Source organism: Apostichopus japonicus, chromosome 13 (genome assembly GCF_037975245.1).
Source record: "Apostichopus japonicus isolate 1M-3 chromosome 13, ASM3797524v1, whole genome shotgun sequence".
Classification (NCBI taxonomy): domain Eukaryota; kingdom Metazoa; phylum Echinodermata; class Holothuroidea; order Aspidochirotida; family Stichopodidae; genus Apostichopus; species Apostichopus japonicus.
In genome coordinates this window covers 10245622-10269899 of record NC_092573.1, presented here as the reverse complement: position 1 = coordinate 10269899, position 24278 = coordinate 10245622, and the positions used below count along the sequence as shown (strand labels likewise).

The window sequence follows — 24278 nt, the reverse complement described above, 5'->3', positions numbered from 1 at the left end:
AAGTTAAAGTACTACGGACACATAGCCAATTTGCCCCATATTCAGAACCTTTTTTGTGTGCGATAATCTCAGTCAAAATCTGTTGAAGTTTTTTGAACTTTGAAGCTCTTTTCGTTTCCAAGATATACACATTTGAAGGTTTGATAAATCTGGGAAACTCATGAAATATGAGCAGACTATGATGTGGAGTGTTGCACTCATCAATATTTCTTACAATAGGCCTTAAATTTAATCCCTAAATACAAGCCCACATATATCATTTGATATAATTTGATATGGTCATGTTTTTAAAGTTAAGACAATAAAATATTTCCAAAAATCTCCTTTGGTCACAAATCTGTGTTGAGTGTCCTTGAAACATAGGTTGTAAAAACAAAGGAATAACATAACAGACAATTAGGCAGGCATTCCCTTTACATCATCAATCCATGGGCATAATTAGCTCATGTTTATTCATAAATTAAACTAGAATTTTAAAGAAAAGACTTGTAAAATGGTCAATCTTTGATAGATTTTGATGAGAGTTGCAGCAATTTCCATGATTTTTATTGCCATTTATAATGATTAGGACAATGTTGTGCATAGATGTCCGTAGACCTTTAAAGCGAAATCTCTCTTGAAATCCCTTCTCATGTTCTGTAAGTTAATACAGGGTGAAATCATATAAAATGCAGGTACTGTGTCTCAAGCGTAATGTACTATATATACAGGTAATTACTAGTTACAGTACAGTACTTTGGATTCTGAGCCTAAGTATGACTAATTAAAAGGGCTGGATGGCTCAGTAGTTGTCATGGCAAAAGACATATATTCCTGAATTCACTGGTACGAATAAATTGTTTCACAGTATTAACAATTTGTATATATACTTAAAACCTATCATCAGCTTTTTATTTCTTAAATATCACTTTTGTTCAAAACATAATTTAACACTTTGTGTGGTACACAGGTTTCAGTCATTTTTGAAGTTTTTATGTATACATTTATAGACACCATCAGATCAGGGAGTTAGAGTAGCAGCTCCCTGATCAGATGCTAACTTTAGGCCATGATCCTTCAGGTAAACTCAGCCCAATGTGGTTTATATCATGTACACTGAAACAAACTATAGTATTAAAACTAATGGAACGTCTTTATCCATAACATAAAAGTGTAGATGTTCAGTGTGACCACAATTTTCAACACTTTTTCAAATTTTGTTGATAATCCCAAAATATAAAAAAGTTAATATACATATTTGAACCTACCAGCAACCTGAACACTAAATAGCAATACAGCTGTGTTTTTTATATCTTAGAACGGAAGCCTTGCTTTAATATTTTCGGTACGTCAGGCTGATATAATTCCAAGGCTAGGGCAAGGATTTAATTGATCTTTAGCCACAATATAAAACTGTACATGTTCAGGGTGACCACAATTTTCAACACTATTTTGTCAAGGTTTGTTCATAATCCCAAAATATAAAAAAGTTAATATACATATTTTAACCCACCAGAATCCTAAACACTAAATAGCAATACAGCTGTGTTTTTCATATCTTAGAAGGGAAGCCTTGCTTTAATACCTTCGGTACTTCGGGCTGAAATAATTCCAAGGCTAGGGCAAGGATTTCGTTGATCAAATTTGACAAAGTAAACTATGAAAGCTATCACCGCATCATCCCACCAGCAGGAAAATCTACATGAATTAAAACTGGTACTTTCAGCATTGCATCCATGCATGTAGGAGTTTGACATAGTTATGTAACATTATGTATAGCTTTCAGTGATTGCCAACCCTAAGAACACGTAATAAAAACCAAACTCCAAAACCAAACTCCTAGCATGTATGATCATGGCCACTACTCAAAGTCCACAGGACAGAGAATTTGTTTGATGAGAGACAACAGTTGGGGCAGATTAAAATCACAGGAGAGGGTTAAAGTTATAGGATAAGAAAGGATTAAGTCAGGTTTGGACAACAAAGTAATAAGGTCATTTTGAGGTGTACCAGAGGAAATGTCGACAACTTTAGGTGTTTTCTTAAACTGACTTTGAAAATATTTTTGCTATTTAAATGTACAGTACATTTGATACAAGGATGGTGTTTGTACTTGAAATGTATATTTTCCATGGACGAATAATTCAACACATGTGTACAATTACTATATTATTAAAATATCCCGCATAAATTGGGACAAAAACCCTCGTCAGCACAACCACTGTAGAGGTCAAGTTGAAGTAAAACTTGGTTACCATACCCTCACATTTCAACAGATGTCTGTTAAAAGCTTTCAAAAAGAAATTTTCTGATGAATTCTGACCTGCCAGATTATTTTTAAATGTTGAAGAGGATGAAGTATAGACAATTAAATAAAATGTCCACTTGAGTAAACTCACTCTGAGGTAGTAGCATTACAAGATTCAATTGGTCTTTCAAGTTACATCGTTGTTGGTCCCCATTTTGGTCTTGGCAGACCTTGGTCAGGCTTGGTGATTAATTCTGATCTAGATAGTTTAATTTGTGTCCCACACATCTACAACATACCATAGGGAAGGTCCAATTGTATTTTCTTCAAATGTTCAACTAGCAAGTCTAGCAGATTTAGCAATAGTTCACTAGAGCTAAAAATATCCCTTCAGCTTGATATATACCTGTATCAAATCTTGCTAATACCCTGTACGATAGCTACAGTACTGTAGTAATGCCTTAAATACATCTCACACATGTACTCACTGTAGATAATAAAAAAATAGTACTTAAAGAGCCATTCATGATCTAAGCAAAATCACTTGAAATTAATCTTGTGATGGGCAGGAAGTTGCACGACTCATTCAAAACAACACACTGTTAGGTCTGTACCCGACTCCGACCGTATGTGTCATACAGTATATGTATGGTAAATCTGGGATGAATATCATCGTTACCTAGACTAAAATCCAAACTTCTAGCTTATTGGTACATAATTAATGGCCACCAACAAACAACACTTAATTTCCAATTCTGTGAGCCGGTTCTTGTTGATCCCAATACCCAGTTGTAGGATTAGATTTCATAGCTAGAGATACTCAAAACATACTGTACATAGTACTAAATGCTGTTCTCACACTAACTGGGAGTGCACCAGTGCAGTATGAATGCAAATTAGCAGGAAAACAAATCTTAATTAGTTTTTCCTTATTACTGCAGAAGTGTAACTTGACAGCAGTGGCCAAACCCAATGGGAGCTGGGCTCCCTCGCCTCACTGGCTACAGTAGGAGGTCTATTTATGCTGAGCTGTGATACAGAAGTATACACACATGTAACTGAAAATGCAAATTTCGTAGTTGTTTAGGGAGTACTGAAGTACAGTATTGGTAAGTTTTCTTTCAAGTAATGAATTAAAAAAGAAATTGTATATTTAAAAATGTAGGATGATGTTTCTGATTGTTTCTGTTTATATCTAATCTTGTTTGCAGTAATACTGAGTACGTTTGGAAACATTAATAAAAAGCTGCTTTAGCATTTACAACAACAAAAAACCAATGTTCAAATATGCTATAACTTTTATAAATCTCATCATCTAACAGAAGACTTAATTAAGTAACAACAAAGTAAAATAATTGGCCCAATTAGCAGTAAAGAAAAGTTGCAGAAGTTGTGCAAGGATGTTTGGCCTAATTGGCTAAATTATATATGTAAACAATATTACCTGAAAGTAAAAACAGAATATTATGAATATTTTATATTTAATAAGTCGTCCTCCTCTCGCATAGTGATAGCAAACGAAACTGTCAACCACCATTCTTGTCAGGATATGACTCCTAAATGTCTGTGAGTAAATGATCGTGCCTATGCCGCCGTAAGTGAAAGTCACTTTCAGGCGTGTACAGAAATAGTTCAGATGGTTTAACTCCTTCCATATGACAGCTTGTACTTTTTGCTGGGTTGAATCCCACAGTAGCCCGTATGGCGGATATCCGTTTGATGGAAATTACAATATTCCACTTAAATTACAGTACTTATTAAATCCAAGGTGATTTGACACAGAATGAGAGATTATCCTCGGTTAGTGTGAAGCGGTTTGTCATGTTTGTTTTTTTCAAACTTCCCCTCAATTACCAAATGTTGTCAATGTGACTAGTGAGTATCAATGTTTTAGAGTACAATGATTAGGTAAAATGATTCATGTATAACAGTTGTATAGTACATATCGCTTGTAAGTTTGGGGTTTCAAGGACACAACTGCCTTCAAACTTAACTAGCTAATGTGCATTTTATCATTTATGCAGTGATTTTTCACCCAAACCACAAAAAAATCAAGAACATAGATATATGTATTGGCAACTCACAGTTAAAGCATGTTGAGGTTATAAAATTCGTAGGTTTATTTATTGATCCTGCTCTAAAGTGGTCTTCCCACATCTCCAAGATTAAAACTACCATCTCAAAAACTGTTGGAGTCCTTTATAAAATCAAAGACTTTGTTCCAATGTATATTCTCAAGAACTTGTATAATACTCTCATACTACCTCATCTTAATTATTGTAATATTGTTTGGGGTAATGCATATTCTACCTACCTAAAGCAATTGCTTTTATTACAAAAGAAGGCTGTCCGTGTTATTACACAGTCTGATTTCTTAGCACATACCCCACTACTATTCAGCTCACTGAACTTACTAGATATTTTTGATTTACATAGATACCATTGTGCAGTTTTTATTTTTAAGTCTATTAATAATAAATTACCAGTCAATTTTAATAATTACTTTAATTTCAATTATAATATACATAACTACCACACCAGATCCTCTGGAAATTTATTTTCATTGCCCATAAATACCGATGTCTTTAAACGTTCCATCGTCTGTTATGGTGTTAATTTCTGGAATAGCCTAAGTCATACATTAAGAAATATTAAGTACCTTAATTCATTTTCATTCAAGTTGAAAAATCATCTTTTATCCAAGTATCAACATCTTTAGATCTACATTTGTCTCTGACTTTAAGTATTTCCCACATTATCAAAATGCCTTTTTTTGTTTAATTTAGGGGTGGGGGGGGTATAGGTCTTCTTTGTAAGGGGCTTTATTATCATGCCCATATACTTTATACTTGTTATCTTTATTCTTGGTGGGCTTCTTGTACAAGCGACGGCTTCCAAGCCCTTCCACCATTTTCTCTCCGTAATTTCCATTATTTTTCTTTTATTTGATTTACTACTTATTATTTTCTTTGCATGGTATTGTCTTCACAGTCCTATTATTATATAAACATTGTGAGAAAATGGAAAAATTATTGAAATGAAATGAAATGAATATTTTGTTTGTTTAAGATAAACATAGATGTTAAACCAAAATGGTGAGAAATTCAATTTCGGGTACGGTACCTAAAGTAGGTCTTTCTTTTCCTTGTGCCCTTGACACTAAAATTTCTATGAACTCAATGAGTGTTTTGCTAAACATTTAAATGGTGACCAAACATGGAAATACAGCAGTGTTAAAGGCAAAAATGTTACTGTAAACTTTGTTGAAACAAAATGAAGATAATCAAACCTGAAAATGATATTTTATGAAATTTCATTTAGTATTTTATAATGAAAAGATATTGATAGTTGAACATCTAAAGTTTTTTATGTCATGCAGCTTTCATTTATGTGTCTTATGACATGTTGAGATATATACAATATGTGAGAAAACAAAGCTTCATATGTAACTCAAAGTACCAGGTCTTAATCCTGAAATAGTCGTGAAGTTGGGGGTGGGAGGGATTCATCTTCCTGTGGATTGAATTTATCCAAAGAGGAGTGGTATATGGGGAGGGCATAGCACTTCCTTGACCCAAAGGCTGGCTGGCTAAAAGTCTTGGCCTGGTGTTTCAGTTACTGTACTTCCACTAGTAACTTGGTGAATCAGTCTGGTGGCAAAATTCCAAATGCATACCTGCTCTAATTACAAATGAATATAAAATTAAACACAGCCAGATGTTTCAGAACTTCCTTCCAGATTTTTTGAATGAGAAAAAATCTATCAAAATGGGGTTACAATAACATACAGTAAGCAGCACTGTTAAGCATAGCAGCTTCCAGGTCAATTAAAGAATTTTCCTTGACAGTTTTAAAAAGTACATGTGAAAGGGTGTTAAAATAGTTTCCTGGTGACCTAGTTTCATGTTCTCATTGTGTTGACATGCATTCTGCTATTAAATTTAGTGTTTGTTGGCAAAATGCACAAGTTTGCAGTTTCAATTACAGACCAATATTAGTGACAGAACAGTAACACATGTATGAGTGTTTCATCACTAACTCAACCATCACCAATAGGAGGTGCTTCATTTTCTCTCACTTATTATGTTGGGCAATTGCAGTGTCATAACCTACTCAGTTGGTTATATACCCATCAGTCCGGCTCCTAACCAAGCCTACTGCAGAAGCGATCTTACATCCGTCATACACTTACAGTTATAGTACTTATTCCCTTAACAAATTAAGAGTTTCACTTTCAGTATCAGTTGTCTAACAATAACATGCACAATCAAAATTCCTGGTAACAGTAACATTGGCTACACAGAATATATGTCAACTCAAAAATCCACTTATGCTGAGCCTAGAAGTAGAACCGCTCTTACAATTACATTGTTTATATCTAAAAGGTAATGGCTAGTCCTCTAGCCAATACTTTCTCTATGAAGTATGATACTGATAGACCTAATGTATTAAATATTAGTATATTTAGTAGGCTATTCCTAGCATGAAATTGAAAACGCAGACCGGCTTATTGCACATGTTCGATGATAAGACATTTTGTTTTTATCAGAACTCCATTACTTACAATTTTCCACCACACTGAGAACACAAGTCTTCGAAATTCTGTATTTATTCTTCGAAGTTCTTAAATACTGAAAAGAATCTTCAATAGCTTACCCGAAATTATACTTGAATCCGTATTTCGGCAGCTTGCTTATTGTAAGAATCAGATAAATAACAAATTCTTGTTACTTGTTAGAATAATACCGTTGCGTGAAGATTGTTTACTATTATAGGTTTGGACAATGCTATTGCTATCTGTAACTGTCGTACGTCGTGTTTAACGTTAAAATTAGTTATGCCGCTTAACAGTTGTATGAATGAATCTGTAGACCGTTAATTGCATTGGTCGAATTGCCTTGTACATAACACAGCTTCTATTGGCTGTGCATTGTACGTTTGGGCGGTGCTAAGTATACGCGCCATGTAATGAATAATTAATCAGCGAAAGTTAGTGGTACTACATAGGACACGTCCATTATATAAAAGGTTATCTTTTAGATACAGGCGTGAAATATCTGATAAATTGTAATATCATTAGTAACATTTATCGTACGTTGAAGCTTAATTCTTTCTTTTTTTTAATCATTCAACTAACAAAAATATTTCAAATATAAAAACAACTACAATTCAATGCTACGTTATGCAAAATTTACAATTATATATTTCACATAAACCCTATTTTTGTGTTGAGAGGGGATGGAGCTAACGCTTGTGTTTATATGTATATCCGTCTATACATCAACCATACATCAATCATCAATCAGTTATGACTGGAAGACTCCCGGTCGAAGAGTAGGCCTACTCTCAGATCGATCGAATCAGGCCCAAATGTAAAATAAAATTCAAGTAAACAGAAATATTCTGTTTACGTCGACTGTACACAGGAATCTTCATAATTGTTAGAAAATTTGGATTGGAGACGAACAATTCCAGTTCGAAGGCATATAGAAGGTGTGCAATAGATGCGACCAATCAGAGCATTCTCAGTTAGTACTTGACAGCTTGCCAAATTTCATGTAATAATAAGGATATATTTTGGTGACTGATATCATAGGTGAGAGGGATTAGCGGAAATGTTGTTGATAAACAGATATAGGAAGTCTGGTGTGCCGTCACATCTCGCAATGACGTAATTCATCATTCCGCGTACGTTAATGATGCGGAAGACACTTTTACAACGTTACAGTTTCGCACAGAATTGTGTAAATAAAATAAGGTGACCATATTTGCCTGACTGGAATCAGGGACATTTATTGCGTGACTAATATGAAAGAGGGGTCTAAGGGGAGGGGGTATCCCCCTCCCCCTTTGGAAAATTTTCAAGTGCCTAACGTGCTTAGATGTAAAATGGTGATACTTAGAAGCACTTTTTAAATCAATGAAATTTACTTACTTTACGAAAGAGTGCTAGGCTAGATCGATCTAGCATATCCCACTTTTCACTGGCTCACCTGAAATACTGGTTAGTTCCGTTCTGCGACTGTACACTTTACTAAATTTTGTTTTTACAATTATTTTACTAATAATGTGGGATATTTTCAAAATTCCTGAACATTTTGACGAATCGGGGACATTTTCGGGGACACTTGTTCATCGGGGACAGCACACTGTAATCGGGGACTGTCCCCGAAAATCGGGGACGTCTGGTCACCTTAAAATAAAACCTGTGGGGTCTGTTAGACCATGGAGGTAAAAACAGTTTTACCTCCATGGTTAGACCAGGGAGCCCTAACGCAGCTCCTGGTTAGACGATCAGGTAGCTCAAGAAATAATGTGAATACTGACTGACCATACATTAAGCAATGTAAATGTGAGGTAGTGCCAATTAGGCTACCGATTATTTACGTAATGTGCATGTACTCTCTAGTATACTTTTGTTCTATTTGGCGTCCCATGTTCAGCGCTTGCGGTTTCGCTCAGTAAGCCCTGTTCGTTCTCTCTTTATTCTATTCATTACGAAATCACCTTGCTTTACGTTCAACGGCAGCCATATTGTATCTTACTATTTTGTTCTCATTACCGTCATTTATTGAGAGATGTAGTTCATCAGTCAACATGTTAGAGTAATTTACTCTTCTCCGGGAGTAGATATTATCCACCGCCCTCTTATCATGCTTAACACATAACCCCCAATAAAGTTGCCACCACGTACAGAGAAGTACGGAATCTATTTGATTTATTTTGTTTGTTTTTCCTTACTCTCTGTCATTACATTTTGGTGTCAGAAGTGGGATAGGCAATACTATTTTTAAAATCTAAAACGGCATAAAAGGGCGGTGGATATAAAATGTCAAAATCAGCGATGAAGGACCTGCAGCGCCAGCTGGATGCTCTTGCAGAAAGTCTCGAGCATGAGAAGACACAAGAGGCAAGGAAAACATACTTGTGATGACAAATGTCTTCTCCAAGTTTACGCAGGCTATACCTACATCTAACCAGACTGCGGAGACAACTGCTAAGGTATTAGTTCGGAACTGGTTCCTTTTGTATGGACCACCAAAGAGACTCCACTCTGACCAGGGCCGAAATTTTGAATCGTCCCTTATACAATGCCTATGTAAAGTGTATGGGGTCAACAAGAGCCGAACAACACCCTACCATCCGGAAGGCAACGGCCAAGCAGAGCGGTTCAACAGGATTCTGCATGATCTTCCGAAGACTCTGCCGCCAAACAAGAAGCGCCGTTGGTCAGACCATCTCCCAGAAGTCCTGTATGCTTATAATTCCACACCACACACTTCCACAAGTCTGTCTCCTTTCTTCTTGATGTTTGGAAGGGACCCAATCCTTCCAGTGGATTACCTGCTGGGGCGTGTAGATTCTCCATCTGACTCAGACGACACGGATCCCATTGCTAACTGGGTGACGTCACATACCGAGAATTTACAGATGGCGTTCAAGAAAGCAGGGGAGCAGATGTCTTTGGAAGCAGAGGCTCGTAAAACTCAGTATGACAAGAAGGCCAAATCTCATCCAATAACTCTTGGGACCAGGGTATACCTGAAGAACCATCCCCGTGGAATGCACAAGATAGCGGATGAATGGAGTTCCACAGTCTTTAAAATCGTCTCTCGCCCCAATGAAGGTTCTGTGTACGTCATTGAACCGGCCGATGGTAGTGGTGGACAGCGAACGGTACACCGGCGGGAAATACGGACATGTCCACAGCTGATAGACGTACCTTTTGCTGTCTTCAAACCCGTTGCCCCAGCTCAGTGTGATCGGGAAAGGAAGTCTTCCAGTGACTCTAGTAGTGAAGAGGATTACGGTTTCCGCCGACATTTTGAAGGTGCCCTAACGAGACGTAAGCAATCAACCAGTGATGACTCTGATTCATGGTCTGATGACAGCGAGGTCACCCAACCACTACGTCGCAGTGCTCGAGTCACCAGAGGGCTTCACTCTAACATCAGCCACCTGCCAAGAAGTATTAGCAGTGTGACAAATAGTACCTTGTATGATAATAAGTTAGCAGATTTGTGTCGGCAAACCCAAAATTTGCTTGAGCGTGTCAAACGTTATTAGATCAACCTTGATTGAAGATAAACAGTGTTTTGCTAGCAATAGTTTGCCAAATACTTTTAGTTGGTAGTGCGGATACGCATGCATATTTTTATTGTAAAAGTTTTCTTTCATATTAATCCATTTTATCGTATTTCAGATATCTCGTATAGATTGGTCGTTTGAGGACAAACTTCCTTTAGCAGGGGAGAGTGTGAGGTAGTGCCCATTAGGCTAACGATTATTTACGTAATGTGCATGTACTCTCTAGTATACTTTTGTTCTATTTGGCGTCCCATGTTCAGCGCTTGCGGTTTCGCTCAGTAAGCCCTGTTCGTTCTCTCTTTATTCATTACGAAATCACCTTGCTTTACGTTCAACGGCAGCCATATTGTATCTTACTATTTTGTTCTCATTACCGTCATTTATTGAGAGATGTAGTTCATCAGTCAACATGGTAGAGTAATTTACTCTTCTCCGGGAGTAGATATTATCCACCGCCCTCTTATCATGCTTAAACATAACCCCCAATAAAGTTGCCACCACGTACAGAGAAGTACGGAATCTATTTGATTTATTTTGTTTGTTTTTCCTTACTCTCTGTCATTACATAAAGGGACTGGACTAAGAATTAGGATTAAGATATTTGTTTTTTCGTGCCTAATTGGCTCTATCCTGGGTGATTTTCCTTTAATAAAAAAGGAGTACAAGTATTGTTTAATCTTTTGTCGGTCATTCCAATTATGCGAAATCAAATGTGTATCTTTTATTCTTTTCAACAAATGTGATATCATGGATATTCCCTAGGTTCACTAACTCCATGATGATACTACATTATAGGCCTACATAAAAGTCTTGATTGAATGTAACCAATTGCGCGGAAATCTTGTTTTAAACATGTTTCACTTCACAACTTAAAGTTTTCAAATCAGCTTGCTTTCTAAAAAGTGATATTAGTCTAGTTAATATCTTTCTGGAATAAAAAATTCACAATATTTCTCTCAGTGTCCTTCCCACTTAGTGTATGCCCATATAGCGTTGTCCGGATTACAGCTAAGAGTATTATATAAGCCTACTCTGTATTGCCGTAGTTTTCGAACCTGCAGAACTGCGCTTTGTACAGCTCGATCAGGTTTGACTTACACACTACAGTAGTTCTCGAAAGTTGCAAACAGACCTGTATTTCTGTATACGGTTCTGCTGGCAAAATGCGTATAGCTCCCTCGAATGTTAAAAGTCGTCGCTCTTCGACAAAACACTGGGGAATTCTTTCTTATGTCAGCCATTGGTCATATGTGCAAGTCTGCAAGATGGGGCGCGTAGGGCGGGGGGGGTGGGGGTACAAAGCAAGCAATAGGTGAACCAGTAGGGTAGTCGATCTTCTAGTATGTGGTCCAGCCTCACCTTTAATACCATTGTACATTGGGAAGTTCTTACTTCTACTGCCCTTTGAAGTTTGTGCAGCAGCCCCCCCCCCCCTTCTCATCCCTCCCATGTAACCACCTTTATGACTGTTGATATTATCAAAGACATATAACAGTTTGAAAATGTAAAACATAAAAGAAATGCTGGTCATTGTAACTTCTATATCTATTTTGGTATGCTAGATATGTATCTTTGAAAGTATTCAAAATATTGGCTAAATCAATGATGTATGTTTGCGTCTCAGTCGACAGGTATGTATGTAGCTCTGTAAGAAGTCCTTTCTGTTAACAAGAAACGCAAACAATGAATGAATATGCAACACAGTGGCGGAGCGTCCATAGTCAGGGGGGGCGAATGCCCCCCCCCCCTGACGGACTCAGATGGACTGCTGGCGCTCTTTTCAGCTCTGTACCACTTTTTACTTATTCGTGATTATTGACTTTTTTATTGCGCTCTCATCTACCTATTGACATTTGTCACATTTTGTTAGTGTAATTTGGCGATGACGCCTATTTATTCTTCGTTTATCTGCAAATTAGCTAGGCCCGAAAAGGGTCATTTCCGGCGTTCTAGGGAGTATCTTTACTCAAAAAATTTCTGTACGCTACGCGCCAACCTATGGTGGCGCTCCACTTAGACTGTGTCGAAAGCGCCCCTACAGACCATTCTCGCCCCTCCTGACCAATACCCCTAGCTCCGCCACTGATGCAACACCTTGCATTGTAGTCATTGCCACAATTGTAATGCACTGGAAACATGTTCAGGCCACAACATTTTGTTTAGTTGTGCTTTTCAAACATTTGTTTTCATCTGGACAGTTTTTCATGGTCTGTTAAAATATAAGAAACGGATTTTGTATCCATTTCATACATCCTTGAAGATTGGTGTTGTGTTGTTAATTTGTTATATTTGGCATCAGTGCTTTTTGCCCCCCCCCCCTCCCACCCCTACTCCACTACATATATACATTCAAAGCCAGAATAGAGATTCTAGACAGCAGCAGATTTTTCAAGTAGCCTTATCAAGACATTTTGGATCATGTTCAGACTTTTTATGTCCTCTTCCTTGTTCCTGTATGTACTTGTGAACAGTGTTTCCATCTGTACTAACACCAGTCCACCATTGCGTTAGCCTCAGGATGCATCAAGGGTTAAAAGAGGACTTAAAACTTCTTACTTCCCCATTGAGTTTTGTGTTGCATTGAAGTCACTGACATAATGGTCTGTTTATTTGACTATAAAGTACAGTGATCAACCCCAGCAGTTTAAAGGGTCTTGCATGTTACTGGGTCTCTTCTACATAAATTAACATCCCCTGCTACAGTGTGAGTTGTGAGTGAATGTTTATCTAAGGATTGTGGTAAATTTTTTTGACCAAGAATGTTCTTTTTCAAAACTTCTACTTCACTGACATTGGGGTAAAAAGGGATATTAACATATTAAAACCAGAACACCAAATAAAGCAAAACACAAACAAAACTAAATGTCAAGTTAGATTATTAAAGTAAAATAAACAAAGTGCAATCTTTACCTCAAACAGATCATTAGTAACAGTAAAATAACCGACCAGCAAACCAAAGAATAATCAAGAAAAAAGAAACAAATGTGCAATTTGAGAACTGAAGAGAACACAAAATATTGAGCTTTAATGTGGAATGAGCATAGCAAAGACTTAATAGACACATAAGTTTATGGAAAAATATGATAATTCCTTTGTTAGCTTTGGACAGGAGTAAAATGAACAGATAAAATTAGGACAACACTTTCCCACTCAAATTTTGAATCATTTCATTTAACACAATGATAATAATTAAAAGAATATTCAATCAAGAATATTTCTGGGTTTTTTTTTTACAGAGTAAATCACAACATTACAAAATTTCAGAGATCAAATAATTGAAAAAGTTACAAAAATTTGAAAAAGATTAGAAAAGAACAGAATGTTAGAAATTGCATGAGAGTAATTGTAAAATTTGTTCATTGAATATTTATAAACCTTACAAGAAGGAAGAAGAAACTGATAGTTATGACAAAAGTAAAACATGATAATTCCATGAAAGTTATATGGTAATTTTCACTGTTTTTCAAGATAAAAGTGCTCCCTTTTTTGGAAGACTATCCTCCCATTTCCCATTTTTTCATCTGTTTAAGGGATTTTCCTCAAATCTAGCAGAACACTCAACGCTTATCAATACCTTATTCTCTTGATATGACCTGATTTAACAATCTGTTAATCAACTTACAATAATATACATTTCAATAATAGTGCCTTGTAAGATAGAAAGGTATAAGGTGTTGAACAAAACAAGCTTTGAGGGCTTGTGAAAGAACACTCGCTCCCTCCGTTCCCGACCTCCCCTCCCCTCTCCACCCCTACCTACCTTACAAAATGAAAGGAGACAAGACTAAGATGGAGACACAAATTGAGCAACAGAGACGGTCTGACATAATCCTCAGAGAAAGTCCCCTCCCTAAAGCAGGTTTTGAAGGTACCAATTTCCTATGGAACATGTGGTGAGTTCATACCGAACACACACCATACTGTTATTACTTCTCAATGATACTTCACAATATTGAGAACCTTGTAATGCTAACCTGATGTAAACAACAGATCACTGAATGGTTTTTCAACATTAATCTACTATTAAATAATTACTATGGAACATGTGGTGAGTTCATACCGAACACACACCATACTGTTATTACTTCTCAATGATACTTCACAATATTGAGAACCTTGTAATGCTAACCTGATGTAAACAACAGATCACTGGATGGTTTTTCAACATTAATCTACTATTAAATAATTACTATGGAGCATTAGGTGAGTTCATACCGAACACACACCATACTGTTATTACTTCTCAATGATACTTCACAATATTGAGAACCTTGTAATGCTAACCTGATGTAAACAACAGATTATTGGATGGTTTTTCAAAATTAATATACTATTAAATATTTACTATGGAACATTAGGTGAGTTCATACTAAACACACACCATACTGTTATTAATTCTCAATGATACTGAACAATGTTGAGAACCTTGTAATGCTAACCTGATGTAAACAATGATCACTGGATGGTATTTCAAAATTAATCGACTATAAAATATTTTAAGAAAAGTCACACAAGATAGAGCCTGGGCAAGAAACACAAACAACTGGATCCAATCTCAAGCCCAGTCCTCTCTTCATTGAGACTGTAACCATGGGATCCTGATGGAGTTGGGATCCTGATGGGATCCTGATGGTGTTAGAACCCTGATGGGATCCTGATGGTATTAGGACCCAGATGGGATCCTGATGGTGTTAGGACCCTGATGGTGTTAGGACCCTGATGGGATCCTGATGGTGTTACAACCAGGGAAGTTTCACAGGTCCTTTTGGAAGGGATACATGCTCTTTCCAGGGCAAAGGATAACAACAAAGACTACAATTAGGTTAATTGCATAAGACACTATCAGTACCAGTTTTCTTACAGCTGCCAAAAGGTACAAAAACAAAAAACAATAGCACATTTTTTCAAATTAACTTCAGACTTTTACTCTGAAGCCCTAAAAAGTTGAACAACAAATTTTATCGCATATATCCCCAAATTTGAAGGGAGACGCGTTCCATTGCTTGGTACCAAGGATATTGAAACGTTTTTCATATGCATGTTGTTATATGCTAATACCACATACAAAATGTGACACTTATTGAAGTAAACAATGAAATTTGAATATTCAACCTGCCTTAATAAACAAACTGAAAAACCAAACGATATAAACAATAAACAAGAACATGCAATGAAGCATCTACATAGGTCCTTACTTTTGCTTGTAAATAGAAATAGAAAATGTTCTTGTCTGTGAAGGCTATTTGTGAAGGGAACAAGTTCTTTACGTCATAGAAATGTACTTTCCTTGGGGTATATCCTTAAATAAATGTCTAACTGTGATCAGCCAATCCTCACGTGACAGTATTTCTCAAGAGAACCGTTTTGTACACAGTTTAATATGTCGAACAAAGTCATCATGCATGACACAGCCCAATGAATGACGTATCTTGTGGGCCGGGGAAACCCTATGGTTAGGGTTAACCCCTAGGGTTAACTCTAACCATAACACGATCAATGTAGTATCATGCAACACCGTACTTCTTGAGGCAATGCAACTTGCCACATTATAACTTGTCTTGAGAGATGAACAAAACTTGAGGTCTTGGTGCTGTGATCCTAAAGTGCATGAATATTCATGTAATAAAGCAAAATATGAAGAAAGCATGTATGACCGTGATTACAAGTAATGAAGCACCAAAATTAGACCATACCACAGCACTTTTGAATATTCCTACAATATACAGCCACGGAGATCCCAAACAATAACAAAACTGTCAGCCTCCAATGAAACAAATAAATAATTAATACAAAAGAAAGGGAAAATGGACAGAAAGTTAAAGTGTTAGTTTAATAGTGGTTAGCCTCCTAACCTAGATATTTAATTTAGTTGTAACTAAAAATAGTATTTACAATGCAGATGCAGCACCCCTAACTTTAACAAACTGAACAATTGTATTCTGGTGAAGCCATTTTACTCCTTCCATGGATTTATTTCTAATAATGCTGTTTACTTCTGACAAGGAGTACCAGTCAGTTCTTATAATCTCTCCTGTGCTCGAAATTCAGTTGCAGAAAATGTACATTTAAAGCAAAAATATTTGTCGGAAATATTTATCTGACAAATGAATACATGACTTTTTGTGGATTACTGAGTATTAAGTATCTTTAGTCTGCAAATCTTAAAAAGTTGAAAACGTTTAAAATTGTAACCACTTTCCAGCTTTCAGATTAAAATATTTAAAAAAAACAACGAACCATTTTCATGAATTCGGGTAATGAGCTCAAAACAAAAAGATGTCAAAGGTCACCACAGATAAAACATTCACACAGCTGGCACTAAGGGTGTGAGTCCACAAAGAAAAAAATATACTTCTGATGTTTCTCCAATTGGAAAGACAATTATTAACAATAAGAAAAAAATACATAAGAATGTACATATATCAAATGATGTTAGGACCAGCTCTGCTATAATGATTATAGCTAATTGAACCACAAAGGGGGTGTGCATAAGATTAAATATGCACAAATATGCTTAACATGTTTTATAACACATTAATGATCTCCTCTGTTACATTTGTGAGTCTATGGGAAGACAGGCTTACTAGATGACCTATGTCAGTGTTTTCATGTCAATTTTACAGGAATGTTGAATATCCTGCAATGAATTACTGTACTAACCTATTGTGTTACATAATTGTGTTACATTAATGAACACATTTGTAACCGATTATAAATAAATATAGTGTTATGATCAATTTTCTTCTGAATTATGGAATACATAACTGTTAGTTCTTCTTCTCTGCCTCTAAACCAAATGTCTGCATTTTGCTGTCATGAAACATTCTGTCTGCTTCAAAGTTAGAATTGGGTTTCCATATTCCTAAAAGAGAAGAGAAAGGAATGCTGTAACATACTGAATGTATTTTGCAAAAGAGAGAAAAGCATGGGACAAATTAGGGGGACAGAGGATCACATTAGAGGTGCTGGTCCCTGGAATACTGCAACAACAGGGGTACCATGGGGATAAATATGTAGCCAATCAACAGAGGGTTGTGGTTATGCTAATAAAGAGAAATATCAGAATAGTAGAAAAATACAAGTGAGGTTATAACTGTAACCTGAGGGGCCTGTCCCCAAAGACCCTGGGACCCCGCCCCCAACCTTCCACACCCAATTTTTTTCCTGAGCAGACCATGGAATGATCAAACTCTCACTTAGTAATTCTATATATGTATAAACGCTCTGTTGCTGACTTCGTTTAACCAACCATTTCAGAAAAATAATGCAACTTGAATGTCACACTCTTCAAAAACTTTAACACTGCTCCCTGGCACTCCACAGCATCCCTCAAATAATTGAGTTCCATACAGTTTAGTAATCCTCAGTTAATTGGTTGTAATTTATGCAATATAGTAGTTGCAAGCATAGTCATGTAAAAGCCTTACATTGGTGAATGCCTTACATTGATCTTTCTATAATGCAACAGGTTTTCAGACAACAATTATGAGTGTGTTCATTTTTTGTTTCCTTCTAGCTTAATCCTACTAAATAACCAATCAAAGGCAGCATTTTCACTCATGTGACCCACTTGTCAACTTAACAACGATGTACATGGAGCACTGTTACCAAGTTAGCAGCTATGAAAAGCCAAGAAGTTTTTGATGTGAAATAGGACGGGAAAAGGCCTCAGTTTGTAATACAGGCTACACACCAAATTCGGCACTTGAATTACACCACCAGGCTATGGGGAATAGGTTTATAGGGATTCTGGTTCACGTCAAATTTATATGACCATTCTCAGGAATTGTTTCACACTTTGTCTAACTTCAATGACAAATTGACAAACTTAAAACATGAGTGAAAATAGCTGCATTGATTGTTTTTTCGAAGCAAGGAGAGTAGACAGACATTATGGCCCTGTTGGCATGCCATAGTCCACTCAACATCACTTACACATCTGTGTTGTGAACATCTTCAACTCATCGTTGTTCACATATTCAAACAAACAGTTTCACTCTACACAGCCCATAGAACTCACCTGCCCCTTCTGTTTCTTAATCCGTTGTTTCTCTGCTGTGCTGGCTGAACGCAGTGTTTGTAGAACAGTTTCACGCTAAAGAGCAATGCACCAGACCAGGCTGAAACCAGTTTGATCCAAAATGGCGGCCATGTACGATTAAGAGTCTCCAACTTTGCTTCGTTTGGACTGTACAAAAAAAATTAAGGATAAGCTGATACCATAAAAGTGTAGTTTCATGTCTCAAAAAACAAAACAAACATGAGAGAGAGACAGATCAACAAACTGCCAAAAAATCCCCAACCATATAGTTAAACACTCCAGTGTATTGTAAATATAACTTTGTTCCAAACTATTCCCTTGACTTTATATGCAATAACTATACAAACTTCATTTTCAAGAAATGAACAATTTATGGATATCAATGCTTCAAAGCATAGTTCTGAGGTTTCACATTGTTATCACAAATAGTCACAATAATTTGTATTAAATTATCCAACTTTATTAACTACCACATAGGTAAATGGTATGAAATATTGTTACTGTTATTATGCTAGAAAAGTTGTATGTAAATGGGATCTAGCAAAGAAACACTTGACATGATTTAGCCAGTCTGGACAAAGTAAATATGTGACATCACAACCATGTTTATACCATTCAAATGTTTTTGGAAGGAGGGAGAGGGATTTGAGGGAATTGATTTGAGTGTATATATGCTTAAGTGAAGTGTTGACGCATTTTTTTGGACATCACTGATTAATAACAACTAGAGCATCAAAAGGCACAAGAGTTTACACCAGATTTATTATTTTGGACAAGTGTGTCTCCATGAAAGAACCTATTTGGCACCTAAATTTAGGCGCCAGCACTTTTCATAGTTTGCCCGCCTCCAGACACTACCTGAAACAACTGAGTGTTTGGCTGAACGATGTATTTCGAGTAGTATTTATTGCGTTGCCCTACTTTGGTGCGAACTGTTTTCGTACAGTAGGCACGTAAACCGTTAAGCCTACATCCAATTTAGTCAACCTATGTTACAGCACTCAGTTATGACTTGAGGGAGGACCGTTAATATGGAACCCCTTAATAGAAGTAGTAGCCTCCATTTTGGGAACAATATCATGCACAACCTTTCAGAGGAAAAGAAACAAAAGATGCAAGAGTAGCTGTTCTCATCGACAAGCTTGCCATTAAGCTAAGTTGCATCAAACACTGAAACACTCCACAACAACGAACAGCTGGCCCAGACTTGGTTAATTGATGTAAACAAGGGTAAATCTTTTGGTGGGTTACTGAACGTATGCTTTCAGTACCAGCATTGAATATGTGTAGTTTGTAAGATATAACTTCCTTGATCATTAGTATTTTAATCCATAACTCACCTGTACCAGTTGGTTAAGGTCATCATCACATACAGGGTGGCCAGGAAGAAGGTCACATGAAAGTAGGTGTAACTGTACCTTACACCTTCAATCTCGTTGCGTATTGCACCCCACCCACGTCTACGAATCATGGTCTCCTCTGCAAACGATGAAAATAGCACAACTCTACTTGTGGCTGTTCATTTTTATCAAATGAGAAGCATGGTATTTCAATGTTTAAGAACTAATATTTATTTTAAATATCAACACATTTTCTTTAAAAAAAAAACATTTACTCTGAAAATGGTTTACTCTGAAAGTGAGCGATACAAAAGCTAATGGAAACTGATAAATTATATAAATGTTCTAGGATCTTTGAGATGAGAAAATTTGATCCTGCAAGCCAAACCAACTGATTTAAAGGGTGTGAAGACTCGCGCACAAAGAAACGTCTCATGACGGTAATCTGACCTAGTTTCGAATGAGGTGTAACAGAAGTGTTAGACACCACCATCTATCCCAGAAAAAACACACACAGCTTGCTACCGTCGGTAATTAGACACTAGTGTACAGTCAATACATACAGCTACGGTCAATACCCACAACACAGTGTACATAGCAGCGATGGACATCTCAGGTCTAGATAAAATATAACAAGGTGTCACGTTTCATTACTGTCTGCATTTTGTAGCGACACAAAGAAAACATCATTTGCAAGCAATGGAAAGTTAACTTTTTCAGAGCGCGGCACGTGGTTCAATGCCTTTAAGGGAAATTATAAATTACCTGGTGTTCTTGCTGGAGAATCCAAACAGCAGCACCAAATACTCGATCTCTGAAGACAAAGACAATATTAATTGAGCGTCACTAATTACCATATATATATAAACATTAAAGACTAATTAGGTATTACAGTAATGAAGATATGTGCTTTGAGATGCACTCAGTTCTAACTGTGTTTCATGATTACAGCTCTACGTTGAAGTTGCAGGTTAATGTCACCCAAGTAGAAATACAAGCATGGTATCATAATGGAACATATGAAACTCCATATAAAAAAAAAGTCATATCTGAAAAAAATTATCTCTAAAATAGTTTTCAATGAGTGATTTGGTAGATTTGAGAACTGCTTTGATAACCTCAAGGTTAATATTAAAGTAACCAAAACAGGGCTTTCCGTCAACTTTAACAAATGAAGAGTCAGATTGAGGTTTGGTGAGTTTGAGTTTACTGTCAGAAAGTGATTTCGATTTGCCCATATTTTGTATCTTTTAAGCTGCTTAATATGGTATTTTCCTTTGTAATTATGTAACTATGTAAGTAAATTAAAAATGTCTTTTCTCTTTTTCCAATATTATATTTTGATTAACAGTGTGTACAGATCATCATTGAATGTTTCTGGCCTCTTTCACATACAGTATGAAAACAACTGCATCGGGTCTGACCAAGTAGATAACCAACTGGTCAACTCAATAGCACCAATACCTGAAAACTAGGTCCTTTTATATATTTGTTTTTACTGTAAAAACATTTAATGTAATTGACAGGCATAAGGATAATCATATCTAGGTAGTGAATAATCTTCAATGTTTCATTTTAATAAAAGAGAAGTTTGCAAAACTGTGTTTCAGAGGAACCTTTTTTGGTTTAAATGATTTCATTATGAACGAGGACCAATAACTTATAACCTGACAGGTTTAACGATCAGCCATGCAAAAACTTTTGCAAGATTATGAATAAAGACTTTCCAAAACAATAATTTCATTTTAGAGAGTAAAAAGAATCAACTACAGAAGTTTCCCTAAAGCTAAAAAGCATTGGAAAGAATCACAAAATACATAGATAAATGAGACCCTTTGTAAATTTGGAGCATATTTGGTACATCTATAGAAGATTTGATATTTAGCAGACCTGTCCATTATAATTCACTCAATTCTTCATTTCTCTTAATTACTCCTCAGTAGCTACTTCCTTAGCTACTTCCCTAATTGCACAACATACATTTATAGTGTTAATAACTTTCCAATTACAATATTTCTTAGCATGAATGCACTATTAAAAGCCGAGTGGAAATTTAATTTTTTTTTTAAATATGCGTTAGCAATGCATGGTGTAACCATAGGGAAGTGTGAAGGTTTGAGAGAAGGGAATGGGACCAAGACTACCCCCTTCCCCACCCCCCCAACCTCCACCTCATCTCCTTCCCAGCTGGTTACACCACTGTGTGGCTGCAGGTAATGATTATACTTACAGTGACCTTGATATGAGGTAAAGAACTATCTTCCATTTCCCCCAAAGATACGGTATTAGAGGACTGAATGCTAACATGCAGAGAAGAGAGAGATAGTAAAGAGCAAGGATACGTAATGCAAGCGTAGAAGAGCAGAGCCACATGAGTAAAAGCCAGTTTGCAAATTAGGAACTTTACCATTGTAAGAAAGGTATGAAGTAAGATATAAAGTTAACCAAGAAAACTGACATATTGAGTTGCAGCAATGATAAAGGTAAATAACTATAGCTTTTCAAAGTAGGTGATATATGACTTCCAGAATAATAAACAAAGTATACAACTAAAGATGGAGATACATTTCTTAAGAATTAAATACATTTGAAAACTATGTCTGCTATGTAAGTGATTTTTCTTTGAAATTGTGTTTGTTTTCTTATTTCAAGATAACTTCACCTTCTTTCTTGTCAGAAACGGTTAGACCAGGGTTTCCCTAACTATTTTCCCCCACAAACCCTCTGTGGATGTCAGAGTTGTCCACGAACCCCCAACTTTCCGAGACACGATCTGAGTCATTATTATACTATAATACGCATAACAGCCTGTGTCTGTTTCATCATTCAGTTATTTATCACATGCACGGTACTACTATGGCAACATATGCGTATGGAACACGAAAAGAGTTTGTCGATAGGTACATCTTTTGTACATTACTAAATTATATGATATATCAGAGTTTAGTTTTGTACTCTAGTTTTGACTTTCAGAAACGTCTCATGAACCCCCTGGGATGGACTCACGCAGCCCCTGGGGGCTCATGCACCCCAGTTAGGGAATCCCTGGGTTAGACTAGTACATCTTACTTTTAAGTTGTAGTAAAAAATTGTATCAAATTAAACTGGGGTAAGATTCCTGGTTACACATTATGCAAGGTACTGAGGATTCTGTCTGGTTCACCCAGGAAAGAACAACTAAATATTGATCACCATCAACTAAGTGCTGGATAGATAAGTCAGTAGAGCACTGGGCTTGCATTTCAGAGGTCACTGGTACATACTAGCCATAAATTTCTTAGCTGTTTCCCATTAAAATTGTGACAGAATGCAAACAGAAGCCCCTCATCCTCCTACCTTGCTGGGGAGGGGGGGGGATAAAATTTGGGTAGCAAGCAAACATAAAACTTTCATCAATTTTATAAAATATTCATGATTCAAAGGTGGCTTGCTAAAGAATTTTTTTTTCCATGATAAAGAAAGGGGAAAATACAAAAGACAAAAGCATGTGATGTGCCCTCCCTCCTCTCCAAATTTAAAGAAAAAATGTCCTTTATTTGAAACTTTAAAGTCCTTGTCATAAATGAAGGATAATGGTATCTCTGGAATGAAGATGATCCCTGTTAGATGTCACTCAAAAATTAACCAGCTGGTGGTTAACCTCCCACTGCCCCCCCCCCATCCCCCATCCCCTAGTTCACATAATCTCCATGACTTGCCATACACCAAGCATCAGCCTTTCCAAACGGATTGACATTTCTCAATGTGATAGCACTGTATGTTTACTGAAGTAAGATTTAAGCAAAAATGTAGTTTGACAAAGTTGATGGTAGTTACAGGTTTCCTTTGTATACTGAGAGCAATAACTTGCTGGTAGCATATAATTCAATCCTGAAACTAAGTAGCTTGCGGCTCAGGGTATTTGCTGGTATTTAAAATAACATCGTGCAACATTTCTACACCGACCAGTATGGTGTTATTGTGGATATTGTTGTGAAATATGATAAACAATATATATACCACCTTTGAAAGTCAAACATGATTAGTTTTATGTTGCATAAATTGTAAATAACTTCAATTTACACGTATCGAAAGTGACCAACAAGTCCAATATTTTTTACCTTCATATGACAGCAATGAAGACTGTTTTTTACTGGTGATACACTTACAGGATTCCAAACTTGGGATTTGCATGAAACATGCATAAAATGCTGTTTGACAGTTTAATTGCAGAAAGACCACCATGCATAGTTACTTTCTTTTTAGCCATAGCATTATTAATAACATTTAGTTGTAAGTAAAACAGAAAAAAGAACTGTTAGTAAACTGCTTATCCACTACAAAAAGCCTCAGAGTTTATCTCCACAGCCCTTAATCCCATTGTTACCCCTCTCAGAGTTTATCTCCACAGTCCTTAATCCTCTCATCATTTTCTCCTTCAACCTCACCGTTCCTATGTTTTGCTCTATTCATTGCTCATTTGTCCAATTTAACTCTATTTCCATCTGCGTACTTTGTTTTGGTTTATTCAGTTAAGCCTCTGAAGAAGATCCTGCTAGGACCGAAACATTAGGCACTATAACTTTTAAATAAGTTGTAATAA

The 24278-nt window shown here is 36.4% G+C and overlaps 2 protein-coding genes across 4 annotated transcripts in view; both read right to left on the bottom strand.

The window, feature by feature from the left end:
- LOC139978158 (long-chain-fatty-acid--CoA ligase ACSBG2-like) overlaps positions 1-7049 on the bottom strand; it is a 38046-nt gene extending 30997 nt beyond the window's left edge. The window contains exon 1 of one of the 2 annotated variants that reach the window (XM_071988061.1): positions 6884-7049. The gene's annotated coding sequence lies outside the window, so the exon portion shown is untranslated. Of the gene's footprint in view, positions 1-6791; positions 6812-6883 lie in introns of those variants that run through there. The other variant, XM_071988062.1, reaches the window with a different exon arrangement.
- A 6125-nt stretch (positions 7050-13174) lies between these two features.
- Positions 13175-24278, bottom strand: part of LOC139978162 (serine incorporator 5-like) — a 29393-nt gene continuing 18289 nt past the window's right edge. Inside the window, exons 10-14 of one of the 2 annotated variants that reach the window (XM_071988076.1) lie at positions 21927-21996; positions 20462-20510; positions 19697-19835; positions 18336-18503; positions 13175-17177 (exon numbers count right to left, since the gene is read on the bottom strand). In XM_071988076.1, the coding sequence (XP_071844177.1) occupies positions 17156-17177; positions 18336-18503; positions 19697-19835; positions 20462-20510; positions 21927-21996 (448 nt within the window). In that variant the 3' untranslated portion in view covers positions 13175-17155. The remainder of the gene's footprint in view (positions 17178-18335; positions 18504-19696; positions 19836-20461; positions 20511-21926; positions 21997-24278) is intronic. The other variant, XM_071988075.1, reaches the window with a different exon arrangement.